Genomic DNA, 22,923 nt, shown 5'->3' on the forward strand with positions numbered 1-22,923 from the left:
TTTGCAGACCAAGATTAATTTCCAAGATTTATTTCTCCAAAACATGTAAATCATTGTCTAGAATTATAATGGCACAATTGTTTTAAGAAAAGATGGATCTGAAAATATTTGTCAAGACCTGCAATACAACAAAAAGTGAAAGCCAAGATTTTACTTAAATATTTCACTTTAAAAGCAAGATATCAAAAACTTATGGTTCCATGCAAATTTCACTGATGTACATTGATAATAAAAATATACAAGTATCAACATAACTGACATTATTTTAGAAACACAAGTACTACCTACATAGTGATCATAATCTTCAGGATTACACTCTTCAAAGAAACGATGATATAATGTTGCTGCCATAGCAACTACCTGTGGCTTTGCCTCCAATTTGATCCCTAAAAATATTATAAATTAGTTAAGAAAGTATTTCACAAAAACATACCATTTGCATTCCATCAGCTTACTTTAAGATATTTAGCTCAAAATAAATTTGTTAAAAGTAAATTACCATGCAATAATAATTTTATTTTAAATCACAAACAAATCACTGAAGTATAAGAATGATGAATTTACTGTAACATGCACAGAATTTATTTGTAAAGTTAATGTATTTAAACTGTCACAGCATTAAAGTTTAAAATACTTTAACAGCCATAAACAATAATTCTACATATAGAATAAACAAGTTCATACAATTGTTACTTGTATCTGAGAGAAGTTCTGGATATGCGTATATTTTGTTTTAGTTTAATTACTTGCTCAAAACAATAAAGAAGTAACTAGCAAATATGTTTTATTAAAAGAAGGATAGAAAACAGATTTAACAAATGTTAGAGTAGCAGCTGTAATTTTATCATTTTGCATATTTGTACTGTTCAAACTTCACTCTTTTTTACATAAAATATAAAAGGAGTCCAACGATATAAATATTTAAGTAAAATTAAAAAAAATGAAATTACTTGAAAACAATGGAGGAGTTTTTCTCATTGTAATAACCTTTAATAATAAAAAAATATTGTGTGAATCTAAAGGAAGTTACATTATTTAACCTTTCAAGTGTTTATAGTTGTGTGATGTGTTTGTTGAAAGAAGGTACACAGACAAAATGACTTAGTTCTCATCAGATAATCTAGAGGTAGCAAAACCAATTTTTGTAGGTCCAAATAAACATAAATTACTTTAAAAATCTTCCATTTTATAAAGACAAAAAAAGCTACTGCAATGACAATTTTAATTAGTTTTTGATCAAAGCAAGCTAACACTTTGTCTCCATATTTAGACCAAAACTAAAACTAACCCACTAAGTAACGCTGCTTATTTAACATACAAGTTTAATTATAAGTATGGAATGTCATTAGAATGTACTGACTTAGTAGTTAAATACCTTGATTGTTAATGGTATTTTCAACCATAATCCTGATGGCAATTCACAAGGTTTGGCCAACTTAGGGGGAATAAACTACTATTTCAAGGATCCAATTTTCCAAAAACAATTCTACTAGATAATTTATGATAGATATTTCAAGTGCTTGGTATTCCAAAATATTTCTGCCACTAGTATTGGAATTTGCTTTATTTTCCTTATCATTATTTAACTTTTCATCCTGTTTCTATAAATCATATTAAAGTGTTTACATAATTTTTCAAAAGATTGATTTAAAGAGCTTTAATTAAGGGTAACAATAATATAGGTCTCTGAAATTATTACAAATATACATTAAAATGCTGTTAGCTTATGTCCCTAATATAACATTATATATATACTACTGTTTATGCACTACAACAACTAAAATGACTCAAGATCTACATTTGTAGAATACTGACCTACCAGAACTATGAACTTTCAGAATATCATGCTGTCACCAATTTCAGAATGTACAGTCACAGCTTCCTAGGTTTATAGTATACCAACTGTAGCAAACCAATAATATATATAGTCTCTTGACATATCATACTGATTATATTTATATGCACAAGGAAAGTTTCTCAAAACTTCAGTTAAGGCAACAATATAGTCAATACACTAATGTTTATTATTGAATCCTATACCAACCAGTTGTTCTCCGAGTTGTACAAGGGTTTGAGTGTAGAGAAGACACACACATCACCTCACGGCTCCCCATGTCTGATGATTTGATAGAATAGGCAATATTAACTGTATGGTTGCAAAGTTTATTAAATCTAAGTTGAACAGATTAGGATGAACATTCACCTTATATCGTAGTAGCATACTTCACAATGAAACAATATTTAAAAACTCTACTTCGATTGTGGCTTTTCTTTTCTTTTTTTTTTATAATAAAGATTGTAACCAATTACAACCTTCTTTCCAGTCTCTTTCTTTTGGTTAAAGCTAAGTCAAGCACAGAAATGATAATGCAATGCTTTGTAATACTATCGGTTGATTTTCTTCTTCTGAGGTTCCGGAAGGATTACTTCAAGGAAAATTATGACAATCCAAGATTAGTACACCACTAACAGATCCTAAAGTTTTTAGGATTATTTACATAAATATAGGTTTAAATTTAAAAAAAAAAAAGTTTAAAACAACTCACTAATTATATTTCAAATGGATTACTGCACAGAGATGGTCTCTTATTAAGAAAAGAGATTGATTTACTGGAAAGAGTTTGAAAAAGGAGAATTATCCAAATGATTTTCTGGACTGAGGGAAAATGTTACATGGATAAAACATGATCTATATTTTCTACAGAATAAGAGAAAATAAGTTATTAATGAACCCTTGCCATTCTGAATCCGTTACTTGCACTTTTGCTTTTTTTCTCCCCACTTGCATTAATAATATTGATAGAGGCATAATTAGTAAATTTGTCATACAGGAGAGAGTTAAGAGATGTATTTCATTAAAACTGAGAAAATGGAACTAGTAATACTTGTTATCTAATTGCAATTATTTTTTCTGTGCAAGTATTATTTTGCAATTAATAAAGTTTACAAGTAGTTATTAGAGTACAAATTAATAAGAATGTTAGCAACAGACAATTTCAGTTACTGCAAGTAACTCAGTCTAAAGTTATAACATTAGAAATAATATTAGATTGCAAGTTCAAGTTACTGTCGTTTTGAGGTGGTACATTCTTGATTTTCTATATGTTATTAAAAGAGGAGAGTAACATTCCCGGCCCTGAATAAACCATGAGCAAATTAAAATTGAACAAAGATGTCTAAAAAGATCAAAACCAAATAAAACACTAAAACCAAACATTTTCTCAGAATCTTAAAGCAGGCCAAAGATCAGATATGTACGTCTCATTTTTGATAGACCTATAGAAAGTGAGTAGGTGCTTAAGGATCAGCAAATTATTTATGTTATCCTGGAAATTAGCTTGTTTCACTTTTGGAGTGACACAAGACCTAGATCGTTTGATTTAAATGAGGTTTATGAAATCATTGTACATGGTTGAACAAAAGGGAAATTTTACCTTACAAACTGTTATCTTTTCTTAATGATGTTCTTTTTTATCTGAAGGGGGAAAAGTTTGGAAAAAACAAATTAACTGGCTTGTAGCATGGTTGAATCAATGAAATCAAAAGGTTGATCTTAATAGAATACAGTTAAAGTGGATCCATGTTATAAGTGAAATACCTTGGGGATCAGTGTGGAGGTTTTTGCTCATTTTTATTGACATTAATGATACAGATAAGAAAATAAATAGTAAATTAGTAATGAAAGATGATGACCTTAAACTCTTAGGTACTCCAAATTGTACTAAAAATTTTGAGGTATTACAGAAGTATCCAGAATAATGTCTCACCTCCGTGATCACCTTAAAACAAACTAACTTTTGATACTGCATTGTTATTCATAAATACACAGTTTTACAAAAATTTGGCATTACTCTGATAAAGCACAAGATGCATACATTGTGAAAAATGATAACTATAAGACTTGAATGTTGTAATCAAATGAAGTCAGCCATCAAAATTTCTTCAATTTTTATAAATATTGAAGACATTTTTTTGAACAATGTTTCAATTGTTGGCAATTGCCGAGTTTTTTTTGTTTTTTTTACATAAATTGAATCATCATACTTTTTGTTTTGTATTCAGACTAAATTGTTTTGTTTCATATAAGTATGTTTTTTTTATATTTTTTGAAATTTTTTTTGAAAATTTGTAGTTTCTTGTATGTGAATGAAAAATGTGTTTGACAATTGTTTTGTTAAAATAGAACCATTTCTTTCTAATAAGACAACATTTTTATGCAATGAAATACCAAAGGTCTTGCACCAATATGTAATTTTTTTAACTTGAAAAATAGAAGCTATAATTACCAACTTACCTACCTAATTAGATTCTTACTTGGAAACAAACACACTTTTGAAAGAATTTACCTGATGTAATTAAGTTCTCACTCCAAAACCAACAAATCTAATATTACAACACAAACAACTTTTCAGGATGTCTTCAAAAAAGTAATACAAAATAAAATAAAAAGGTAGATTAAGACTATACAAAAATGATACAGAATGACTTACAGAATGACTTAAATTAAAAGAGACTGAATTTGTGGAAAGAGTTCAAAGAAGAGCTAATAGGATGATATATGGAAAGGTCTTAATACAAAGGCAAATTAAGATCTCTGAATTGTTTTATTTTTTCTAAAAAGAAAAGTCAGAGAGGACCTGATTAAGGTGTTGAAGGTTTTATGGGAAATGACCAAAGGAAAAAATTCTTGCATAGTGGTGGATAAGGCACATAAGCCATAAAAAAAATAAAAAAAATAAAATAAAAAAAATAGTACTCTGTTGCTAGTAATTACAGGTAAAGATACTTAGGATGTATATAAAAGCAAAGTAATTACAAGATAAGGAATTAATTATCTGTATACAAAACACTAATTAGGACCCATTTGTAAAACTGTGTACAGTTTAAGTCTCCTTATATGTATATATATACACACACACTTAATGCAAAAAGGTTGAATAGATCCTAGAATGATTCCAAAGATTATCCTTTAGGGAAGAGTTATAATCTATTCTCTCTTAAGAAGGGAGGAAAAAGCAGTGAACTTATTTAACTTTACAAAATTAACTGTTGGATCAAATGTATGAAAGCTTCTTTCAGTTTTGATTTCTTTGTACAATGTCCTGAGATGGCATGAAGAGAGAACAAAAGTTTAAAATTGGGAAAATAAAACTTAGTTACAGTTAAAACAGTTCTATACTTCTATTATAGTGATTGATTTATTGAATAAGTTACTGTCAGCAACAGTTGAGGGCAGCAATTTACAAATTAAGGACTTTAAACAGTGGAATCAATTATTTCCTAAAAAGTATAAAATCAGCTTAAAACTGTTTAAATTTTTAAAATTTCAAAGGTTGGGTATGAAAGGATAGCCTTTAACTTTATAAGAATCAAATGGTTCATTGTTATGAATATGAACTAAGACTTGACTGTTAGTATTAAGTTTTTACGTTACATTTTGTAGAAATAAAAATCAATCTTCATATAGAAAAAAATCCAAAACAACTGGTTTACATAACTCATACACTACAATGTAAGTAAAGAAGAGCGTATAACAATACAAAAATTTATAACGTCTCGCATTTACACTTGAAAACAAAATTCAACTTTTAATTATGTTAATACTGGAATTTTTCCTTTTCAAATACACAAATTAAACCTCAAGTTTCCATTTTTCATACTCTGGCATTCTTCATTTCGTCAAATTCATGTCCAGTATCAAACTTTCGAAGAAAATGATCCACTTAAAGTCGGAGAGACGTTGGATTTAACGCTATTTCTAGGCTAGTAATTTTAGGTTAGAAATACAACGTTAAGCTTACCTGATTCAAAGATATATCGAACTGCTTTGAAATCAACTACGCGTGGAGAGGTATCACTTCTTACCCACTTAGATGACAGTAATGCCATTACCCCTTAATCTTATTTTTATGATACACCATTTGGAAACACCATTCATACTCCTTGACCTTGTTCGAACCCAAAACTGCAGGCTTTATATGTCAAGGGCTGCTTCAACTATTTTCTTTTGCTCTATTTGTAACACGTGGCAAAATGTTCACAAATACAGTGGCTTTATATGTGACGTCACTAATCACGTGTTTCAATGGTGACGCCATATTGGTAGGAAACATCACCAGGCAACACAGTCGACCGTATGTAAGGATGCATAGATTGAGAACTGTGTAAAAGTTGTCATTAGTCATATCAGATCCATCTTCAATATGAATGGACCTATATGTTTATCTGATTATGTAAAAGGCATGAGTCATAATCATCGGGATCGTTATATTGATAAAATCAGTGCCATGAAAGTCGACCCATATCTGATAATATTAAGTTTGTTTGTTTGTTTTTTGAATTTCGCACAGAGCTACTCGAGGGCTATCTGTGCTAGCCGTCCCTAATTTAGCAGTGTAAGACTAGAGGGAAGGGAGCTAGTCATCACCGCCAACTCTTGGGCTACTATTTTTACCAACGAACAGTGGGATTGACCTACCATTATAACGCCCCCACGGCTGAAAGGGCGAGCATGTTTGGCGCGACGGAGATGCGAACCCGCGACCCTCGGATTACGAGTCGCACACTTGGCCATGCGGGGCCCAATAAATATTAAGTGATAAATGTGGAAATTGTAATCTTTTATGACCTGGCTGGGTATGACAATTTTACTTTTGTGAGCATAAATAAATACATATGATATATTGCAATATTTATTTTTATTTGTGTATGCAGGTTTCCAGTTTTCTTTTTCACTTGAAAAAATAAAAGTCAAATACCTCCAAATATTTACTTGGCACAAACATAACTACTGAAACTACAACATGTTACTGGGATATAAAACATAATTTACTAATCTTTCGGGATAACAGAAGGACACATATTCACCAAAGCACAGGAAACATGCACAATTTTATCAAGATTGTTTATGTTGTCAACATCAACACCATGTACAGCAGTAACTGGAATAATTGATTCCAACATTGTGTACTTTTGTCTGGTAACACCTTTGACGCGTTCTACATGGATTCTAACTGATGCTATTTGTCTGGTTTTTTCAATATCCACAGCATACAGTTGCTTTTTACCTTTTGTAAATGTTGGAATTTCCAATTTAGCACCATAGTAGCCAAATGTATCTTTTAGATCAAACCCTCTATCGGCCAATATTGTGTCACCTGGATGGATGTTGTTAAGAAACCCAGAATCTTCTGTTATGAATTTGTCACTTGCTCTGCCTCCATAGCCTTTGGATATAAAAATTATTACTCCTTGTGGTGAAATACCAATAAAATATTTTGCTGTATCATGTGACTTGTAATCGGAATATGTCTGAGTTCTTGCTTTAAAATCAGAGGGTTTCTCAATACAAATTTTAAAACAATCAATGATACATGCACATTTTGGAAATGTTCTCTGGAAACAGGTGGGGATAGTTTTGCAAAATAGATGACGATCTGGTCAGAAAATGGTTGCTGGAACTAAACGAGCATATATCACATCAGTAACTGTCTGAAACAACCTGGACATTGTTGAAGAACGCACACTGTACAGAAAACCTAAGTATTGCATATTCATGTTGAATCTCAATCTTAACAGTGTTATCAGTATTTGTTGAAACACACTCAGAGATTCCATTGGCCTTAATACAGTACTCAGGAGATTATACAAACACATCAGAATTGCATATGAGTTCAGACCTGTGAGAACATTTACCTTTTTGTCATCTTTTTCTAAAGATTTTTGATCAAATGAAATACTGTCAAGTTTTTCACGGAGAGCAATATTTTCAGTTCTCAATTGCTGACACTCTATCTGTAAAGCTTCAATATCAGTCATACTAGGATCAGTCTGTATGGAGATCTCTCTGGCTATGTCTGGAATTTGAGGTCCACCTTCCTGTTCATCAACAGCTTCCAAAGAGAACAGAAGCAAACATGGACAGCAGAGACTGGTCACTTTCACTCTGGGACACCAATGAAACAAAATGAAAACTACTTGTGATTGATTTATATATATTCATGTTTATTAAATGATTATCAGAAACCTAAACATAAAGTTACAAAGGACATACTTATATGAAAAAATACTCAAAAATCAAACACATCATAGGTTACTGAAATAAACATTTTTTTATGGTTTTAACGGACGTTTGACAATTAAAAACCCACCACATCTTCTTCGCTTTTTGGAGGCTAATCTTCTGTTGAATGTTTCCAGAGCGACTTTTGACTTTTTCTTCTGTGGAGAAGACACATATTGGAACTGTGAAGGAACGTAGTTTGGGGAAAGGGGGTCATCACTCTTACCTGTAATACAAAAACAAACATATTACATAATTTTGTGACAATTAGCTGTTTTCATATATATAAGTTGACAAATACACAAGTACCAGTATATAATAATATATGTAAATAACTTGCAGTCTGAATTTTTTCTTATTTAAATAAAAGTGAATCATTAACTGTTATTGATTAAACAAGAAGACTGTAACCAAGAGGCAAGAGCAACCGAGTTGTTTATGTATCCTTCTTTTAAATAAAAAGTAAATTTTATACAATACATTGTCGTGATGCATGTTAAGCTAAACAATAATAATGGGATAGAATTTTATAATCGTTTTTTTGTGACCTATCATGAACTATTTTGTTTATGACTGTTTATGCAGCCCTCCCTTTTCCCCCTCTTTATAAAAGTAAAAGAATATAATATTATATTTGTACAGCTTCAACACAACTATAGAACGATTGCATATTGTTTCTGGTTTCAGAACCCTCCTATATTTGTAATCTAAACTATATATTTATTATCTCCTGCATAAATAGTGGTTACTTATTCAAAATGAAATGGTCGCTGCAGACACGACTCGCTCTGGTGGGCTGCCAACCTTCTCGCTTTACTGCAGCGACCCATCGAGATCTACGCTCAGGATCCGTCGGAAAACGGTGAAAGCTCTTTCCTGGATCTTGGTCTTGTCTGTTCTGACAACCAACAGCTATGCATGTAGTCACCATGGTCAAAATAATTCAGAACTGTTATGAGAAACGAACTGCTGATCAGCTAACTGAGGCGCACTGATGTGGCGTCTAGCCTACCATCATGACGGCATAAGTTTATATTCCGTGATTGCGTGACATAACTGCAACTCGTCTATTATTCCGAATTTTAGGTCATGACTAGACCAAATTATGCGTCATAAACAAAGCTCTAACGTCATATAGACACTAACGTTTCACTTTTTCTGAGCAAACAAAATGTGTTTATTTGTTGTTGTTTTTTTAATTTGGAGCAACGATAGCCTTAAGTAATTAAGCAGTGAAAGACTAGAGGAAAGTCAGTTTGTCATCATCATCCACCACCAACTCTTAAACTAACGAATAGTGGGATTCACCATGGCTTTATAACGTTCTGATGACTAAAAGGGCGAGCATGTTTGATGGGATAGGGATTCGAACCAGCGACCCTTAGATTGTAAGACTGCGGAACATGCAGTTTTTACTGAATCCATTAAGAGGAATCGAGCCCCTGATTGTAGCGTTGTAATTCGTAGACTTACTGCTGTCCAACAGGGGGTTAGCAAAATGTGTTTTATAGTGTTTAAATTACGACAAAAAAAAGGTTGTTATCCACAATTCAAACAAGTAAATAAAAACAAAAAGTTCTTATTTACCATAAAAAAAATTACGGAGCTTAGACAAAAGTAAATAAATTCAGAAGCCTTAGTGGTGAGTTGGCGGTGAGTGGTGAAGACTAGCTGACTTCCCTCTAGTCTTACACTGCTAAATTAAGGACGGCTAGGGCAGATAGCCCTTGTATAGCTTTGCGCGAAATTTAAAACAAACAAAACCTCTCTGGTGGATCGTACCTTAAAACGCTAAAGTCCTGGGTTCAATTCACCGCAATGTGCACGGCAAAAGTAATTTATTGCGTAGTCTTATGCTAAAAGAAAAAAGAAAAAAAGAACGTGGGGTAAAAATATTGGACATCATAATTTTGTTTTTTGTTTTTTTTTGTGAAACGAGTATAATATAAAACTACTATTAATACCAAGATCGAGAAGGAAATTTGATCTGCATTTCAAAATTCGCTTAAAATTTATTTTGGGAAAATAAAACTGTTGCAGGTTAGTTAAATGAACAGTCTTTAATATGCACAAAAAGAAAATGCAATGCGCGTACTTGCAGAAACCAGGATTCACTGAGTAGATCGCCATCGTTCCATCTCTCAAGACGAGTCTCTGATGATCTAGTCGTGATCGATTAAACATCTGGTAGAACTAAATAGGAACAGGAGTATCGTATTCTTTCTTTCGCAAAGACATCACCACATTACTGTTGTTCTCTCGCAGCATTCGTCACTGTAATGTAAAACATTCGGCAAACAAAGAACAGTGCTGCTGTTGACCTCTTCTAACACTTAATTTGATTGGTTTGGTTCATTTTGAATTTCACGCAAAGCTACACGAGGACTATCTTCGCTAGCCGTCCCTAATTTGACAGTGTAAGACTAGAAAGAAGGCAGCTAGTCTTCATCACTCACCGCTACTCTTTTACCAACGAATAGTGGGATTGACCGTCACATTATAACGCCTTCACGGCTGATAGGGCGAGCATGTTTGGTGTGACGGGGATCTGAACCCGCGACCCTCAGATTACGAGTCAAGTGCCTTAACCACCTAGCCATACCGGGCCAAGAACAAGTGAAAACGGAGAATTGTTACTTTCGTTTTTCTAAGGAAAAGGACATAAAAACGCAGTGGATACATTTATATGCAGACGTAAGGACCATATTAGCACCAATAATGCTATCAACATCTGACAAAGAATGATTATGCTGACGATATGAATTCGCGTTTTTTTGGGATCCCAAGTCAAAGAAATAAAATGCGATTGAAGAAGTATTATTGGTATTAAGTTTAAACGTGTTCACTTGTTGAATGAATAAACAACTTCATGAAAGTTTTATGCAACGAATCGATGTAGTAAAATATGTCTTAACTAGTTACTTTTGCATTTCTAACATCTAATGGACTTTTTCGAGAAATTAGATATCGGCAAAGATTCCATGAATACTTTAAATAAAGTAATAATTAAATTACGGAAGAAACACACTGCTTCTCTCATGGAATAGAGTTGACAGAGAAGCTCTCTCATGATATGTGAAAATGTGATATACGAGTACATGGTATCATATGAATGTATTGATGAAAAGTGATAAAAATGAGCAGTACTGTTGTTACTGTTCAATTATGCAATCATTAGTTACAAAAAATAATTTCAATCTTCATTTGTCTATATTGGTTACCTTCTTTTCAACTATACTCTATAATGTTACTCAATAATTTCATCCGTATTTAATCTCTATGTAATTTTAAAATAAAATTATATATAAACATTATAACTTCACAATTATTCAGATTTTGTAAAATTTGTAATAAATTACAATATTTTGTTATTAATGTTGAAATATTGACAAAAATAATGGATTTAATAAAGAAACGTTAAATAAAATTATTAAAATATTCTGTTTGGTTTTAATTTATTTCGCGCAAAGCTACACGAGGGAAGGCAGCTAATCATCACCACCCACTGCCAATTTTCGGGCTACTCTTTTACCAACGAATAACAAGATTGACCAAACAGCAGAAACATTAACATCATGATGTCTTTCTTCTGGCGTATTGTCTATTTGAATTGTTGCATTTTCACTATATGTACATTTGAATACTAAAATACTTTTCAGTCCTCGAGGTTACCTTACATCTTAGTAATAGACAAAACTTTATGTTAACATATATATGCATTAATTTATACATGATTCACAAAAAAGCGCATTTCTGAAGTGAAGTTTGATGTTTGTGGGTTATCAAGTAAAGGAAAGTCCGTCTGCTGCATCTGATAGAACGCTTTCTTCTATAATATTCTCATAAAGGTTTTGAGGCTCGTATACCTTTGTTTATTTTTACCTCTTTTTTTCTAATTACATCCACGATTACTCCCTTTTCGTTTTTGACTGAGGAAATTATTTTAGTCTTGTTTCCAATACGTGTGCCAAGTACAAACTGTCAGAATGAAATATCTTTTTTACTGCAGGCAATGTACACAGTAGGGCACAAATGGCCACTATGTTACTTTGGTTATTATTTTATTAGTCAATATCAAGCATTGCCCATCATCCTAACCAACAGTGAACGTTATACGAATGACCTACACAAGCAGTACAGCAAAAATAAATGAGATAAAATATCAACAAGCAGCTATCTCTAAAAATAATGTTCCAAGTAGCAATTCTTATATTTTATTTATACAAATGATGGCAGAATACTTGAAAAGAAAAAGTAATTGGCCAAACTTTCACCTAATTAACCGTCTTTAGAACAGAAAGCAACCATGGTAGAAGTGAATAGCTATAAAGTAAAGGAACAAGTAACTCTGGTTGTGTTATATTACTAAATCACCTTCAGAATAAAAAAGACAAAGTATATTTAATCAACAATACAGCCTTAGAATTTTGAAACAGTGTCGCAGAAAAAGGTTTTTGAACTTCGCGCAAAGCTACTCGAGGGCTATCTGCTCTAGTCGTACCTAATTTAGCAGTGTAAGACTAGAGGGAAGACAGCTCATCATCATCACCCACCGCCAACTCTTGGGCTACTCTTTTACAACGAATGACTGGATTGACCTTAACTTTATAACGCCCCCATGGATGATAGGGCGAGCATGTGTGGTATGATGGGGAGTCAAACGAGTCAAGCGTCCTAACCATATGGCCATGCCGGGACTGAAACATTCTGTAATAAATATATGAATGTGTTAAATAAATATAAATTAAAGAAATGTTATTAAAAGGTATATTTTATATCCCACATTATAGCCTGTTTCCTGGGGATCCCTTTAATTGGTGCAGTGTGTTTTATTTTTGTTTTGTTTATGACAAACTAACATTAGTTAGTGGTTTGGATTTGCTGTGTTTTTTATTATATATGTAAAACGGCTCGTTTGGGTTGAGAAATTTTTTTTACGTAGAGGAGTGAACAACGCTTCGACCTTCTTCGGTCATCGTCAGGTTCATAAAGAAAGAGAGAGATAACTGGCCGGAAGCTGACCACATGTTTGAAAGGGGTTGTGTAATGAGTGACGGAATGTAGAGGGCGGGCTTAGATGTTCAATATACAATTTTGTTTTTTATTTTCTTAATTATTATTTATTATATTATATTTTAATATAGACATAAAGGTGTTCCTTTGTATTGGATTATTTTGGGCTTAAGTTGTTGTATAAGTAAGGCTTCTTTAATTTTGCGTTTGTTTATGTTTGTTTCTTTATTTAGTATTTGAGTGTTTTCTATGGTTATTTTGTGTTTATTTTACTTGCAGTGTTCGAAAACGTGTGAAGGTGACTTTTTATGTTATTTAAATCTGGTTTCCATTTGTCTACTTGTTTCTCCAATATAGAAGTCGTGGCAGTTATCACATTGTGTTTTATAAATAATGTTGGTGTGGTGTTTGTCAATGTAGTTTTTATATAGTATAGACCTCAGTTTTGTGCCTGGTTTTTGAATAAATTTGGTATTAACTGGAATGTCATATTTTGTTACCAGTTTTTGCCAAATGTTGGTTATTTTTCTGCTGATGTCGGGAGTATATGGTATGCAGCAGTATATGGTTTCGTGATTTTTTGATTCGTGAGATATATTTACTTTTGTTGGTTGATTTTGCTTTCTGTCTAGGTGTGTGCGTATAATGTTTTCTACAGTTTGTGGAGGAAACTTATTGATGTTGAAGAAGTATTGTTTTATTTTGTCTAATTCATCGTTAATTTTATCTGGTGAGCATAGTTTTATGGCTGTGTTTATTTGGTTTCTTAGTATGTTGAGTTTTTGTTTTGTTTCATGTGCTGAGTCCCAAGAAATGTATAGTCCAGTATAGGTGATTTTTCGGTGGATATCTGTTTTAAATTGTGTATCGGTTCTTGTAATTTTGAGGTTAAGAAATAATATTTGATTGCTTCCTTCTTGTTCACATGTGAAGTTGATGTTGGGATGTATAGAGTTAATGTGATTGAAAAAAAGTAGTGTGTGTTCTGTAGATGTGAATCCCGCAATCGTGTCATCTACATATCTGTACCAGTATAGTGGTGGATGTAATGCTGTGTTAATTGCTTGTGTTTCAACTTGTGTCATAAAAATATTGGCTAGAACTGGTGATACTGGGTTGCCCATGCTTAGGCCATTTGTTTGTATATAGTTGTGGTTGTTGAACATGAAGTTTGTCTTCATCGTGGTGAATTCTATGAGGGTTGCTAATTGGTCGCTGGGAATGTCTATAGATGGTTAGGGTCTCGGATATAGAGTTCTAAGGCTATCTTGCAGGCTTCAGCGGTTGGAACTTCTGTAAAGAGGGATATAACATCGAAACTGGCCATTAAGGCTTTATGATTAAGTTGATTTAGATTAGACTTGAAACTAAAAGAGTCTTTGATGAATGAGCTGGCTGATGTTACATATTTGGAGAATGCCCATGCTATGTATTTACCAAGATTGTAATTAAACGATTCATATATGGACATTATTGGTCGTAATGGACAATCTGGTTTATGAGGTTTGGGGATGCCGTATATTTATGGTATGCATGAGTCAGTTTTGCGTAGGTAGGAATAAAGTATTTGTGAAACTGTGTTGGCTTTTTTCATTTTTAGTAGTATTTTGTTTAGTTGCGTTTCGTGTGTCTTTGTTAGATTTGTGTGTATTGGTTTAAATTTGTCAGTGTCTGATAGGATGTTCTTCATTTTTTGATTGTATTCATTCGTATTCATTATGACTATAGCGTTACCTGGTTTGGTTTTTTTTTGGAATTTTACACAAAGCTACACGAGAGCTATCTGTGCTAGCCGTCCCTAATTTAGCAGTGTAAGACTAGAGGGAAGGCAGCTAGTCTTCACCGCCAACTCTTGGGCTACTCTTTTACCAACGAATAGTGGGATTGACCGTCACATTATAACGCCCCCACGGCTTGGAGGGCGAGCATGTGTGGCGCGAACCCACGACCCTCAGATTACGAAGCGCACGCCTTAACGTGCTAGGCCATGTCAGGCCTATAGCGTTACCTTTATCTGCTTTTAGAATTTTTATGTTTTTGTCTTGTTTTGAGTTTTTAATGAAATTAACGTCTCTTTTTGTAAGATTATTTTTAACTTTCTGTTTTGTGAGAAAATTCTTTGAAAAAATCGTTTAAGATGTTTTTATTGGAGAAACAAGTAGAAAAATGGAAACCAGATTTAAAGAACATAAAAAGTCACCTTCACACGTTTTCGAACACTGTAAGTCAAATAAACACAACATAACCATAGAAAACACTCAAATATTCAATAAAGAAAGAAACATAAACAAACGCAAAATTAAAGAAGCCTTTCTTATACAAAACATATTAAGCCCAAAGTAAACCAATACAAAGGAACACCTTTATATCTATATTAAAATATAATATAGTTAGTTAGTTAGTTATCACCATTAGATTCCATCTAGGAACATAGGGCCGCAATCGCTTGCGGATTCTTCAACAAGTATTTAAGTAAGTAGGTTGTTAGCCCACTGCACCGAGCCGTCCCTAATTTAGCAGTGTAAGACTAGAGGGAAGGCAGCTAGTCATCACCACCCACCGCCAACTCTTGGGCTACTCTTTTACCAACGAATAGTGGGATTGACTGAACATTATAACGTCCCCACGGCTGGAAGGGCGAGCATGTTTGGCGCGACGCGGGCGCGAACCCGCGAATTACGAGTCGCACGCCTTACGCGCTAGGCCATGCCAGGCCAAAATATAATATAATAAATAATATTTTTTTTAAAATTAAAAAATAAAATAATATAAAATTGTATATTCCACATCTAAACCCCTTCTCTACACTCCGTCACTTATTACACAATCCCTTTTAAACATGTGGTTAACTTCTAGTCAGTTACCTCTCTCTTTCTTTGTGAACCTGACGGTGGTCGAAGAATGTCGAAACGTTGTTCACTCCTCTACGTAAAAAATTTCTCAACCCAAACGAGCCGTTTTTACATATATATTTCTCTACAAGTGGGTTTTCTCGACATCACTGATTATTGTTTCATCACGGCGATTGTACGAGAAGTGTAAGTCTTTGTGTTTTTTGTACTTACCTGTTACCATTATGTCTGAACTATGGCCTGGCATGGCCAAGCGCGTAAGGCGTGCGACTCGTAATCCGAGGGTCGCGAGTTCGCGCCCGCGTCGCGCTAAACATGCTTGCCCTCCCAGCCGTGGGGGCGTATAATGTGACGGTCAATCCCACTATTCGTTGGTAAAAGAGTAGGTAAGTACAAAAAACACAAAGAGTTGGCGGTGGGTGGTGATGACTAGCTGCCTTCCTTCTAGTCTTACACTGCTAAATTAGGGACGGCTAGCATAGATAGCCCTCGAGTAGCTTTGCGCGAAATTCAAAAACAAACAATAAAAGCTTTTGTTTTTTGTTTATTTGTGTGAGCTATATGGTCAGACATTTTTTAGTCTTACTTGTTTGTGAATCTCTTTAAATGTGTACAAAATTTCTTAGAGTCGTTGTTTTGAATTAAGCGCAAAGGTACACGATGGGCTATCTGTGCTCTGCCCACCACTGGTTATCGAAACCCAGTTTTTAGCTTTGTAAGTCCGCAGGCATATCGATGAGCCACTGGGAGGCTTTTTAGAGTCAATTTATTCATTTAGTTGGGAGCAGTAACAATCCCAGGTATCTTGTTTTAATAGTTTAATTTCATTGCTTGTGAAGTTAATTTACTTTTTGATATTTGGATTTCCTGTATTCATGCACAATGGTATAAGATTCTGTATGTTATGAACGGAACTACCACACCGTGTAATTCGTATGCAAATATATAATGTCCAATAGTAATTTACTAATTTTTTTCGCAAAAATTCGTAAGAAAATGACCTATGTGAATTAGATCACTTCTGAATACATGATAAAGATAGCCCTAAGCACCACTAACCAATAAATATGTTAAAAATAAGAATTTAATCAGGCCACCTATGTGAATTAGATCACTTCTGAATACATGATAAAGATAGCCCTAAGCACCACTAACCAATAAATATGTTAAAAATAAGAATTTAATCATGCCACCTGTTTCGTACTATAACTTATCTCCAATTAATTATGTTACATACGTTACGTCTCACAGTTTAAAACAGAGGAACATCTTAATTTAAATTTAGATGTTAATTGAATGTCCACGAAAAGCGAATTAATTTTATGTTGATACAATTCATTTGACGGGAATATTAGTTAGCACTATTCTTGTTTGGTCTAACGCCGTTTAGAAGCTCTTACCTTTTAGAGGAAGATAGATATCTAATGTCCTCGTAGAAATACAAACGTCCAAAATTTGTAATATTTGAAACATATAAACGTTTTCGGTCAAATAGCTGTAGCTTTCCGATTAATAAGTGTTTATCACAATTACAGCTTCCAAAGCTTATAACCACATCATACCAACAACATTCCATAACTGTCTCCTTGCGTCTTGCTACGGCTCACTTTTATATACTCATTAGGGAAAATTCTCGAAATTTAAACAATATTCGAAGATATGCTATGGTTTTTCGTAAAATATATATTGTTGATATGCCCCCCGCTAGTTCAGTGGCAAGTCGACAAACTTACAAAGCAAAAATAAGGGGTTCGATTCCTCTCGGTGGGCTCAGCAGATAGCCCGATGTAGCTTTGCTATAAACAAAACACACACATATTGTTGATATTTATAAATTCAGAAAACAGATGAAACTTGTAAAACACACATTTATCAATATAAGTTACATACATTTCTAAATATATATTAATCTGAAACAAACATAGGCATTAGAATAATATTAAATCCATACTTCAATCCTTAGAGAATTAAAAACTGGCATTAGACAATTTTTTACTAAGATATTATACACTTTTGCTCAAAAAGGTTATTACATGTGGTACTTTGAGCTTATTTGTCCCTTATTTGTTATTTTTCTTGTGTGTTTAAAGTGTGCAATGCCTTTCCCTTGGTAATTATTGGTAAGTTTATAACATGAACGTTCGTGTAATATTTTTATGATTATATCTTTTTTGTGGAAATTTCTGTAGAATTTAAGATCTGTACCACCAGAAATGGGCTTTTTTTTTTTCTCCACTTCTAATAAGACTGTCATTTTGTGAAAATATTTAGTATAAACCTGAAACTTTCAGTAAATGTGTAAGAATTACATTCACATCAGAGTATTTAACTCAATAATGTGTGTGGCCCTCACGTGCTGCAATAGTGTACGCTAGGCGGTGTAGCATACTCTCAACTAACGTTACAAGTCTTTTATTTGGAATTCTGTTCCACTCTTCAGTCAGTGCCTGGTGTAACTGCTGTAGAGTTGTAGGCGGATCATTCCTATTCTTGACTGCACGGCCAAGTTCATCCCAGATGCTCTATTGGGTCAGTATCTGGGCTTAGAGGTGGTTGCTCAAGCACCGACACACCATGTTGTTTCAAGAAATCTTGCACATTGCATTATAAGCTGTTGCATTGTTCTGGTGCAGCCGGAAATTTTCCTGGAAAATACCCTGGGCAAATGGCAGTAAGTGACAATCCAGGATATCCTGATACACAGCACCAGTGACATTTTGATCCGGAATGACCAACTGGCGGACAGCTGCAGAACAGAATGCACCCTAAATGTGCACTGAACCTCCACCTACTGCGACGTTGGGTTGAACATTTTCATCATTCAACAATTCTCCAGGAAGCCTGCACACTCGTATCTGTCCATCAAGGGGGTAGAGCAGAAATCTGGATTCGTCAGCGAAAACTACATGATTCCAGTGTGCGATCATCAGATTACGGTATCGCTGAACCCACTGCGACCTGTTGTTGCGATGTTTAGCTATCAGTACAGGTGTCTTGACCATCCGTCTTGTTCTGTATCCAGCTTGCATCAACGTGAAATCCGGATCAGATGTTGCGTACGTAACTCAAAAGCAATCGACCTGAAGGACATCGTACGGTTTCGATGAGCAATGGTGAGAATCCGGCAATCATCGCGTGCTATAGTGGCACGTGGCTCTATTGGGATTCACACTTCCATTTGCAGCTCTTCTTCTGAGAGCTCTGTTGACAGTCTGCCTGGATATATCAAGTTGTCTTGCAATATTGCCTTGTTTCAACCCAGTGTTGTCTTAGGCAACCATCTGACTTCTCAAATCTACGTTAGCAGGACCTGTCATAATGTCTAAAATATTTACAGAGTTGAAAATGCATCGACAACAGGTAGGGTACAAAAGTAACACCAAAAGCCCTAGCTTTTATACCTGACGATGACCGAAGAAGGTCGAAACGTTGTTCGCTCTTCTACGTAAAATATTTTCTCAACCCAAACGAGCCGTTTTTGCATATATATGAGTCAGAACATTCCCATATTCAAGGGACTAAATCGAATCAAAATGAACTCGGGTAATGCAAAGTAGTAGAGAAATAAAACTTGAAAGTTTAAGGGCAATACGCAAAGTGAATTTAGTTTTAAAATGACATAAATGAATAAAAGTCACATTTTTCGAGCAAGAGTGTATGCATATGCACATTGATACCAATACATTAAATATAATACAATGTCAAAGAATTATTGAATTTCAAAAATCATGACAGTACATGGCACAATCAAAACACATAACCTAATGATAATAAAATTACACGTGAAAGTGATTAAAAACAAATGTTATATCCTTAGCTTAACAAAATTAATAATCACACGACAGAGAGGTTGTTCAGAAGCTGGGATAGGTTCGAAAGGAGCGACAGGAGTTTTCCAGTTACGTTTTCAGATTAACTGGCAGGTATGACAAGTTTTAGAAAACTGGGAAACATATTGTCTAATTTTTGGCCAAAAGAAACGCCTTATAATTTTTTAACGTTTTGTTGACACCTAGTTGACCTCATGGGAAGTTCATGAGCAACTTTTAATATTTCAGAATAACATGCTTTTGGAACAATGATTTGATAAACTACAATCCAGTACAGTGAAGCATACTTGTTTGTTTTTTAACTTCGTGCAAAGCTACATGAGGAATAACTGTGCTAGCCATCATTAATTCAGCAGTGTAAGACAAGAGGGAAGGCAGCTAGTAATCACCAACCACTGCCAACTAGCGCAGATAGCCTTTGTGTAACTTTGTGCGAAATTCAAACACAAACTATCTCGACTAACATCATCGACACATAGTAAAAAAATTCACGTGCTTTGCTAAGACTACAGGGCTACGGTTTCTACGCGGTCCTCCACGTTCTCAACAATCCACTCTACGTATTAAATTCAAACTAAACCTAATAGCTCTATAAAAATTCGTTTGGATTTAATATTTTTACCATGCGGGGTGAAGAGGAGTAAAAGTTTCTGACTACCCCATGCTGTCTTTCAGCCCCCGAAATCTTTTTTGAGAATTGAAAAATTTATAAACCGAAATTCATGCCACGAATTTGATTTGATTTAGAATTTTTGTTTACTTCATTCTATCTACCTTTGTTCCTTTGCTATTCTTAAGTATATAATGTCTTTCACCCGACAAGAAGGATAATGCTGCATTACCTCGTGTTGTGTACGGATGTGAACTAGGAGAAGGTAATCCTGCTTAACTTCCAATATGCACTTCACATAGTAGTACCTAACAAACTGACAGTGGACTTCTCTGCAGAGATACTTTTTTCTTAAAGTTTGTTACTATTTTTCTGAATTTCAGCACAACAGCCTTGTGTAATATGGCTTATACATATAGTAATAAAAAAAACAAAACAGAAACATGTCCCTTTTAATTTTTCACAGTTCTCCAAAAATTTCCGATGGAAAAATCATTTATAAACATAAAACTCCCACCTATGCTTCTTACAACCAAACTGATGACTTGCAATTTTTGCTTGTATGACATCATTTATTTCACTGGATCATATTTTATAAATATATTCAGGGAGTTGATATTTAAATTTAACTCATTTCAATAGAGAGCACCACTTGCCTCTTCTATTTATGAGACTATGCTGACAAGTGAATAAAGATTCACGTAATTTATGGCTGCCTTTGCTACTGATTATTATTTTCTGTTGTAACAAAGAGAAGTTTATTTCTCATGAGGTTTAATACGTTCATTAGAAAACAGCTAAAACTCACTATTACCAATGACTTAAATAATCCATTGAAACATCATGAGGTTTTCTTTAAAGAAACTTCCAAACGTTGAGCAGTTTTATTTATGTTATTTTTTCTTTCCTGGCCAAATACGTACGTGTGTGTGTGTGTGGTTTCTTACAGCAAAGTCACATCCGACTATCTGTTGAGTTTACCTAGGGGAATCAAACCCCTGATTTTAGCAATGTAAATCTGCAGACGTACAACTGTACCAGCAGGGGAATGGCCAAATATTAATCAGTTTTATTGAGATTTTTTTTTTTACCCCAAGTGTGTCACTGACTGCAAACTTAGTAGCCCTAAGCATAACTGGACATTGACTCCATGGAAAGCAGTACATTTCAATCCCCCACCCCCTTCTAAAAAATATGTGATATGCACTGAAACAATATTTCAGGCTCAAAGCTATAGCAAAGAATAAAACTTTAACAACTGGTAATGTAATTCACAAAAATATGCCATAAAGACAGCTTCTTACTCACAAACAGCAAGGCTTACTCCTGTAGAATATTAGTCTTTACTGGGCATAGTGAATGTCTTATCTTTAAACATACAGTCCATATGATAACAAAATTAAATGCTTTTGAATGTGTTCTAATAAAACTATACAAATTAACAGACAAAAAACAGTAAATTTAGCTAGTGTAATTCCAGTAGTTCACTATGAAAAATTCAATGACAAATTCTTAGGTCACATCAATTGCAGCAAAACATACCAGACGTTTTATGGTGATTCCTAAAATATAGGATTAAACATTTTCCACAAACATCTGAACACACTGTAAATGAACCCTCTCCCCATTTGTATAAAAACAAAAATTGTTTTTCATGTATATAGTCAATCAACGTTACTCTTTGTTCACATATATATGTTAACTCGTGCCTGCACTATCATGTAGGGATGATGCAAACACCAACGTTAACAACTTATTTGCATTATTTTGGAAAAGTTTTTTTTTTTTAAATACAGTGTTTAAATAGACATAGGAAGGTTGTACTTACAGTCTAGTTCTAAATACATTAATGTTCAAACTGTATTATTTATTATTTACTATTGGCTGGTAATTCCTATTTCACCCTGTACTTAAGATTTTTAGATGAATACCACTTTTCTCTAAAGAAGTGAACTTTAAGAGATAATATTAACATCTTTTACACTAAAACTGATTTGGAAAAAAATTACTACTATTTATTATTAATATTTATAAAAGCAGATACTCCATTTGAAACTATGTCACCTCAGTGAAATTGATTGACATCATTGTTTTGATTTTTGAGTCATCATGTAAGAAAAATGACAAACAAGAAATTCTAACTTTTTGCTATGGTATTTACAGACATTCCAAGAACTTGTGACTCAGTCATTACACATTTATATAAAAAGGAAATGTTTGTTATTGTAAAGTTTTGATGACTTATTGAGAATATATTTAAAATACCATTTTGATGAATATTACAGAGCCATTCCTACACATGTAGTGCTACTGCCTGCCTGATAAATTTCTATTTTTCAAACTCACACCTAATATGATTTAAACAATGCTACTATTTTTCCAAAAATATACCGAAATAATTTCCCATATTACAAAAAAAAATAATCAAAAAATTAAACAACTCATTATTTTGTTCCATACTGTAAAGCTATCTCATTTTGTGAGATTAATAACTGTGAATAGTTGAAAAGATTAATAACTACGAAACATGAGATGTAATGGATAAGTTTTCAAGTA

At 33.6% G+C, this 22,923-nt stretch overlaps 3 protein-coding genes across 6 annotated transcripts in view; 1 reads left to right on the top strand and 2 right to left on the bottom strand.

Moving 5' to 3' along the window:
• LOC143250477 (cyclin-Q-like) overlaps positions 1–6,058 on the bottom strand; it is a 59,385-nt gene extending 53,327 nt beyond the window's left edge. For 2 of the 3 annotated variants that reach the window (XM_076501068.1, XM_076501066.1), the window contains exons 1-2: positions 5,802–6,057; positions 289–386 (exon numbers count right to left, since the gene is read on the bottom strand). In XM_076501068.1, coding sequence (XP_076357183.1) covers positions 289–386; positions 5,802–5,889 — 186 coding nt within the window. In that variant the 5' untranslated portion in view covers positions 5,890–6,057. Of the gene's footprint in view, positions 1–288; positions 387–1,819; positions 1,883–5,801 lie in introns of all 3 variants that reach the window. The other variant, XM_076501067.1, reaches the window with a different exon arrangement.
• LOC143250479 (cyclin-Q-like) overlaps positions 1–22,923 on the top strand; it is a 477,792-nt gene that overhangs the window by 376,814 nt on the left and 78,055 nt on the right. The gene's annotated exons all lie outside the window — the stretch shown is intronic.
• On the bottom strand, positions 6,832–8,993 carry LOC143251243 (uncharacterized). Its single transcript, XM_076502690.1, has 4 exons — positions 8,867–8,993; positions 8,151–8,288; positions 7,467–7,892; positions 6,832–7,436 (listed from the first exon to the last, which is right to left on the bottom strand). Exons 1-4 carry the CDS (start codon positions 8,991–8,993, stop codon positions 6,832–6,834), a joined length of 1,296 nt encoding a protein of 431 aa, XP_076358805.1.

This window comes from Tachypleus tridentatus, chromosome 5, assembly GCF_004210375.1.
Source record: "Tachypleus tridentatus isolate NWPU-2018 chromosome 5, ASM421037v1, whole genome shotgun sequence".
NCBI classification, from domain to species: Eukaryota; Metazoa; Arthropoda; class Merostomata; order Xiphosura; family Limulidae; genus Tachypleus; species Tachypleus tridentatus.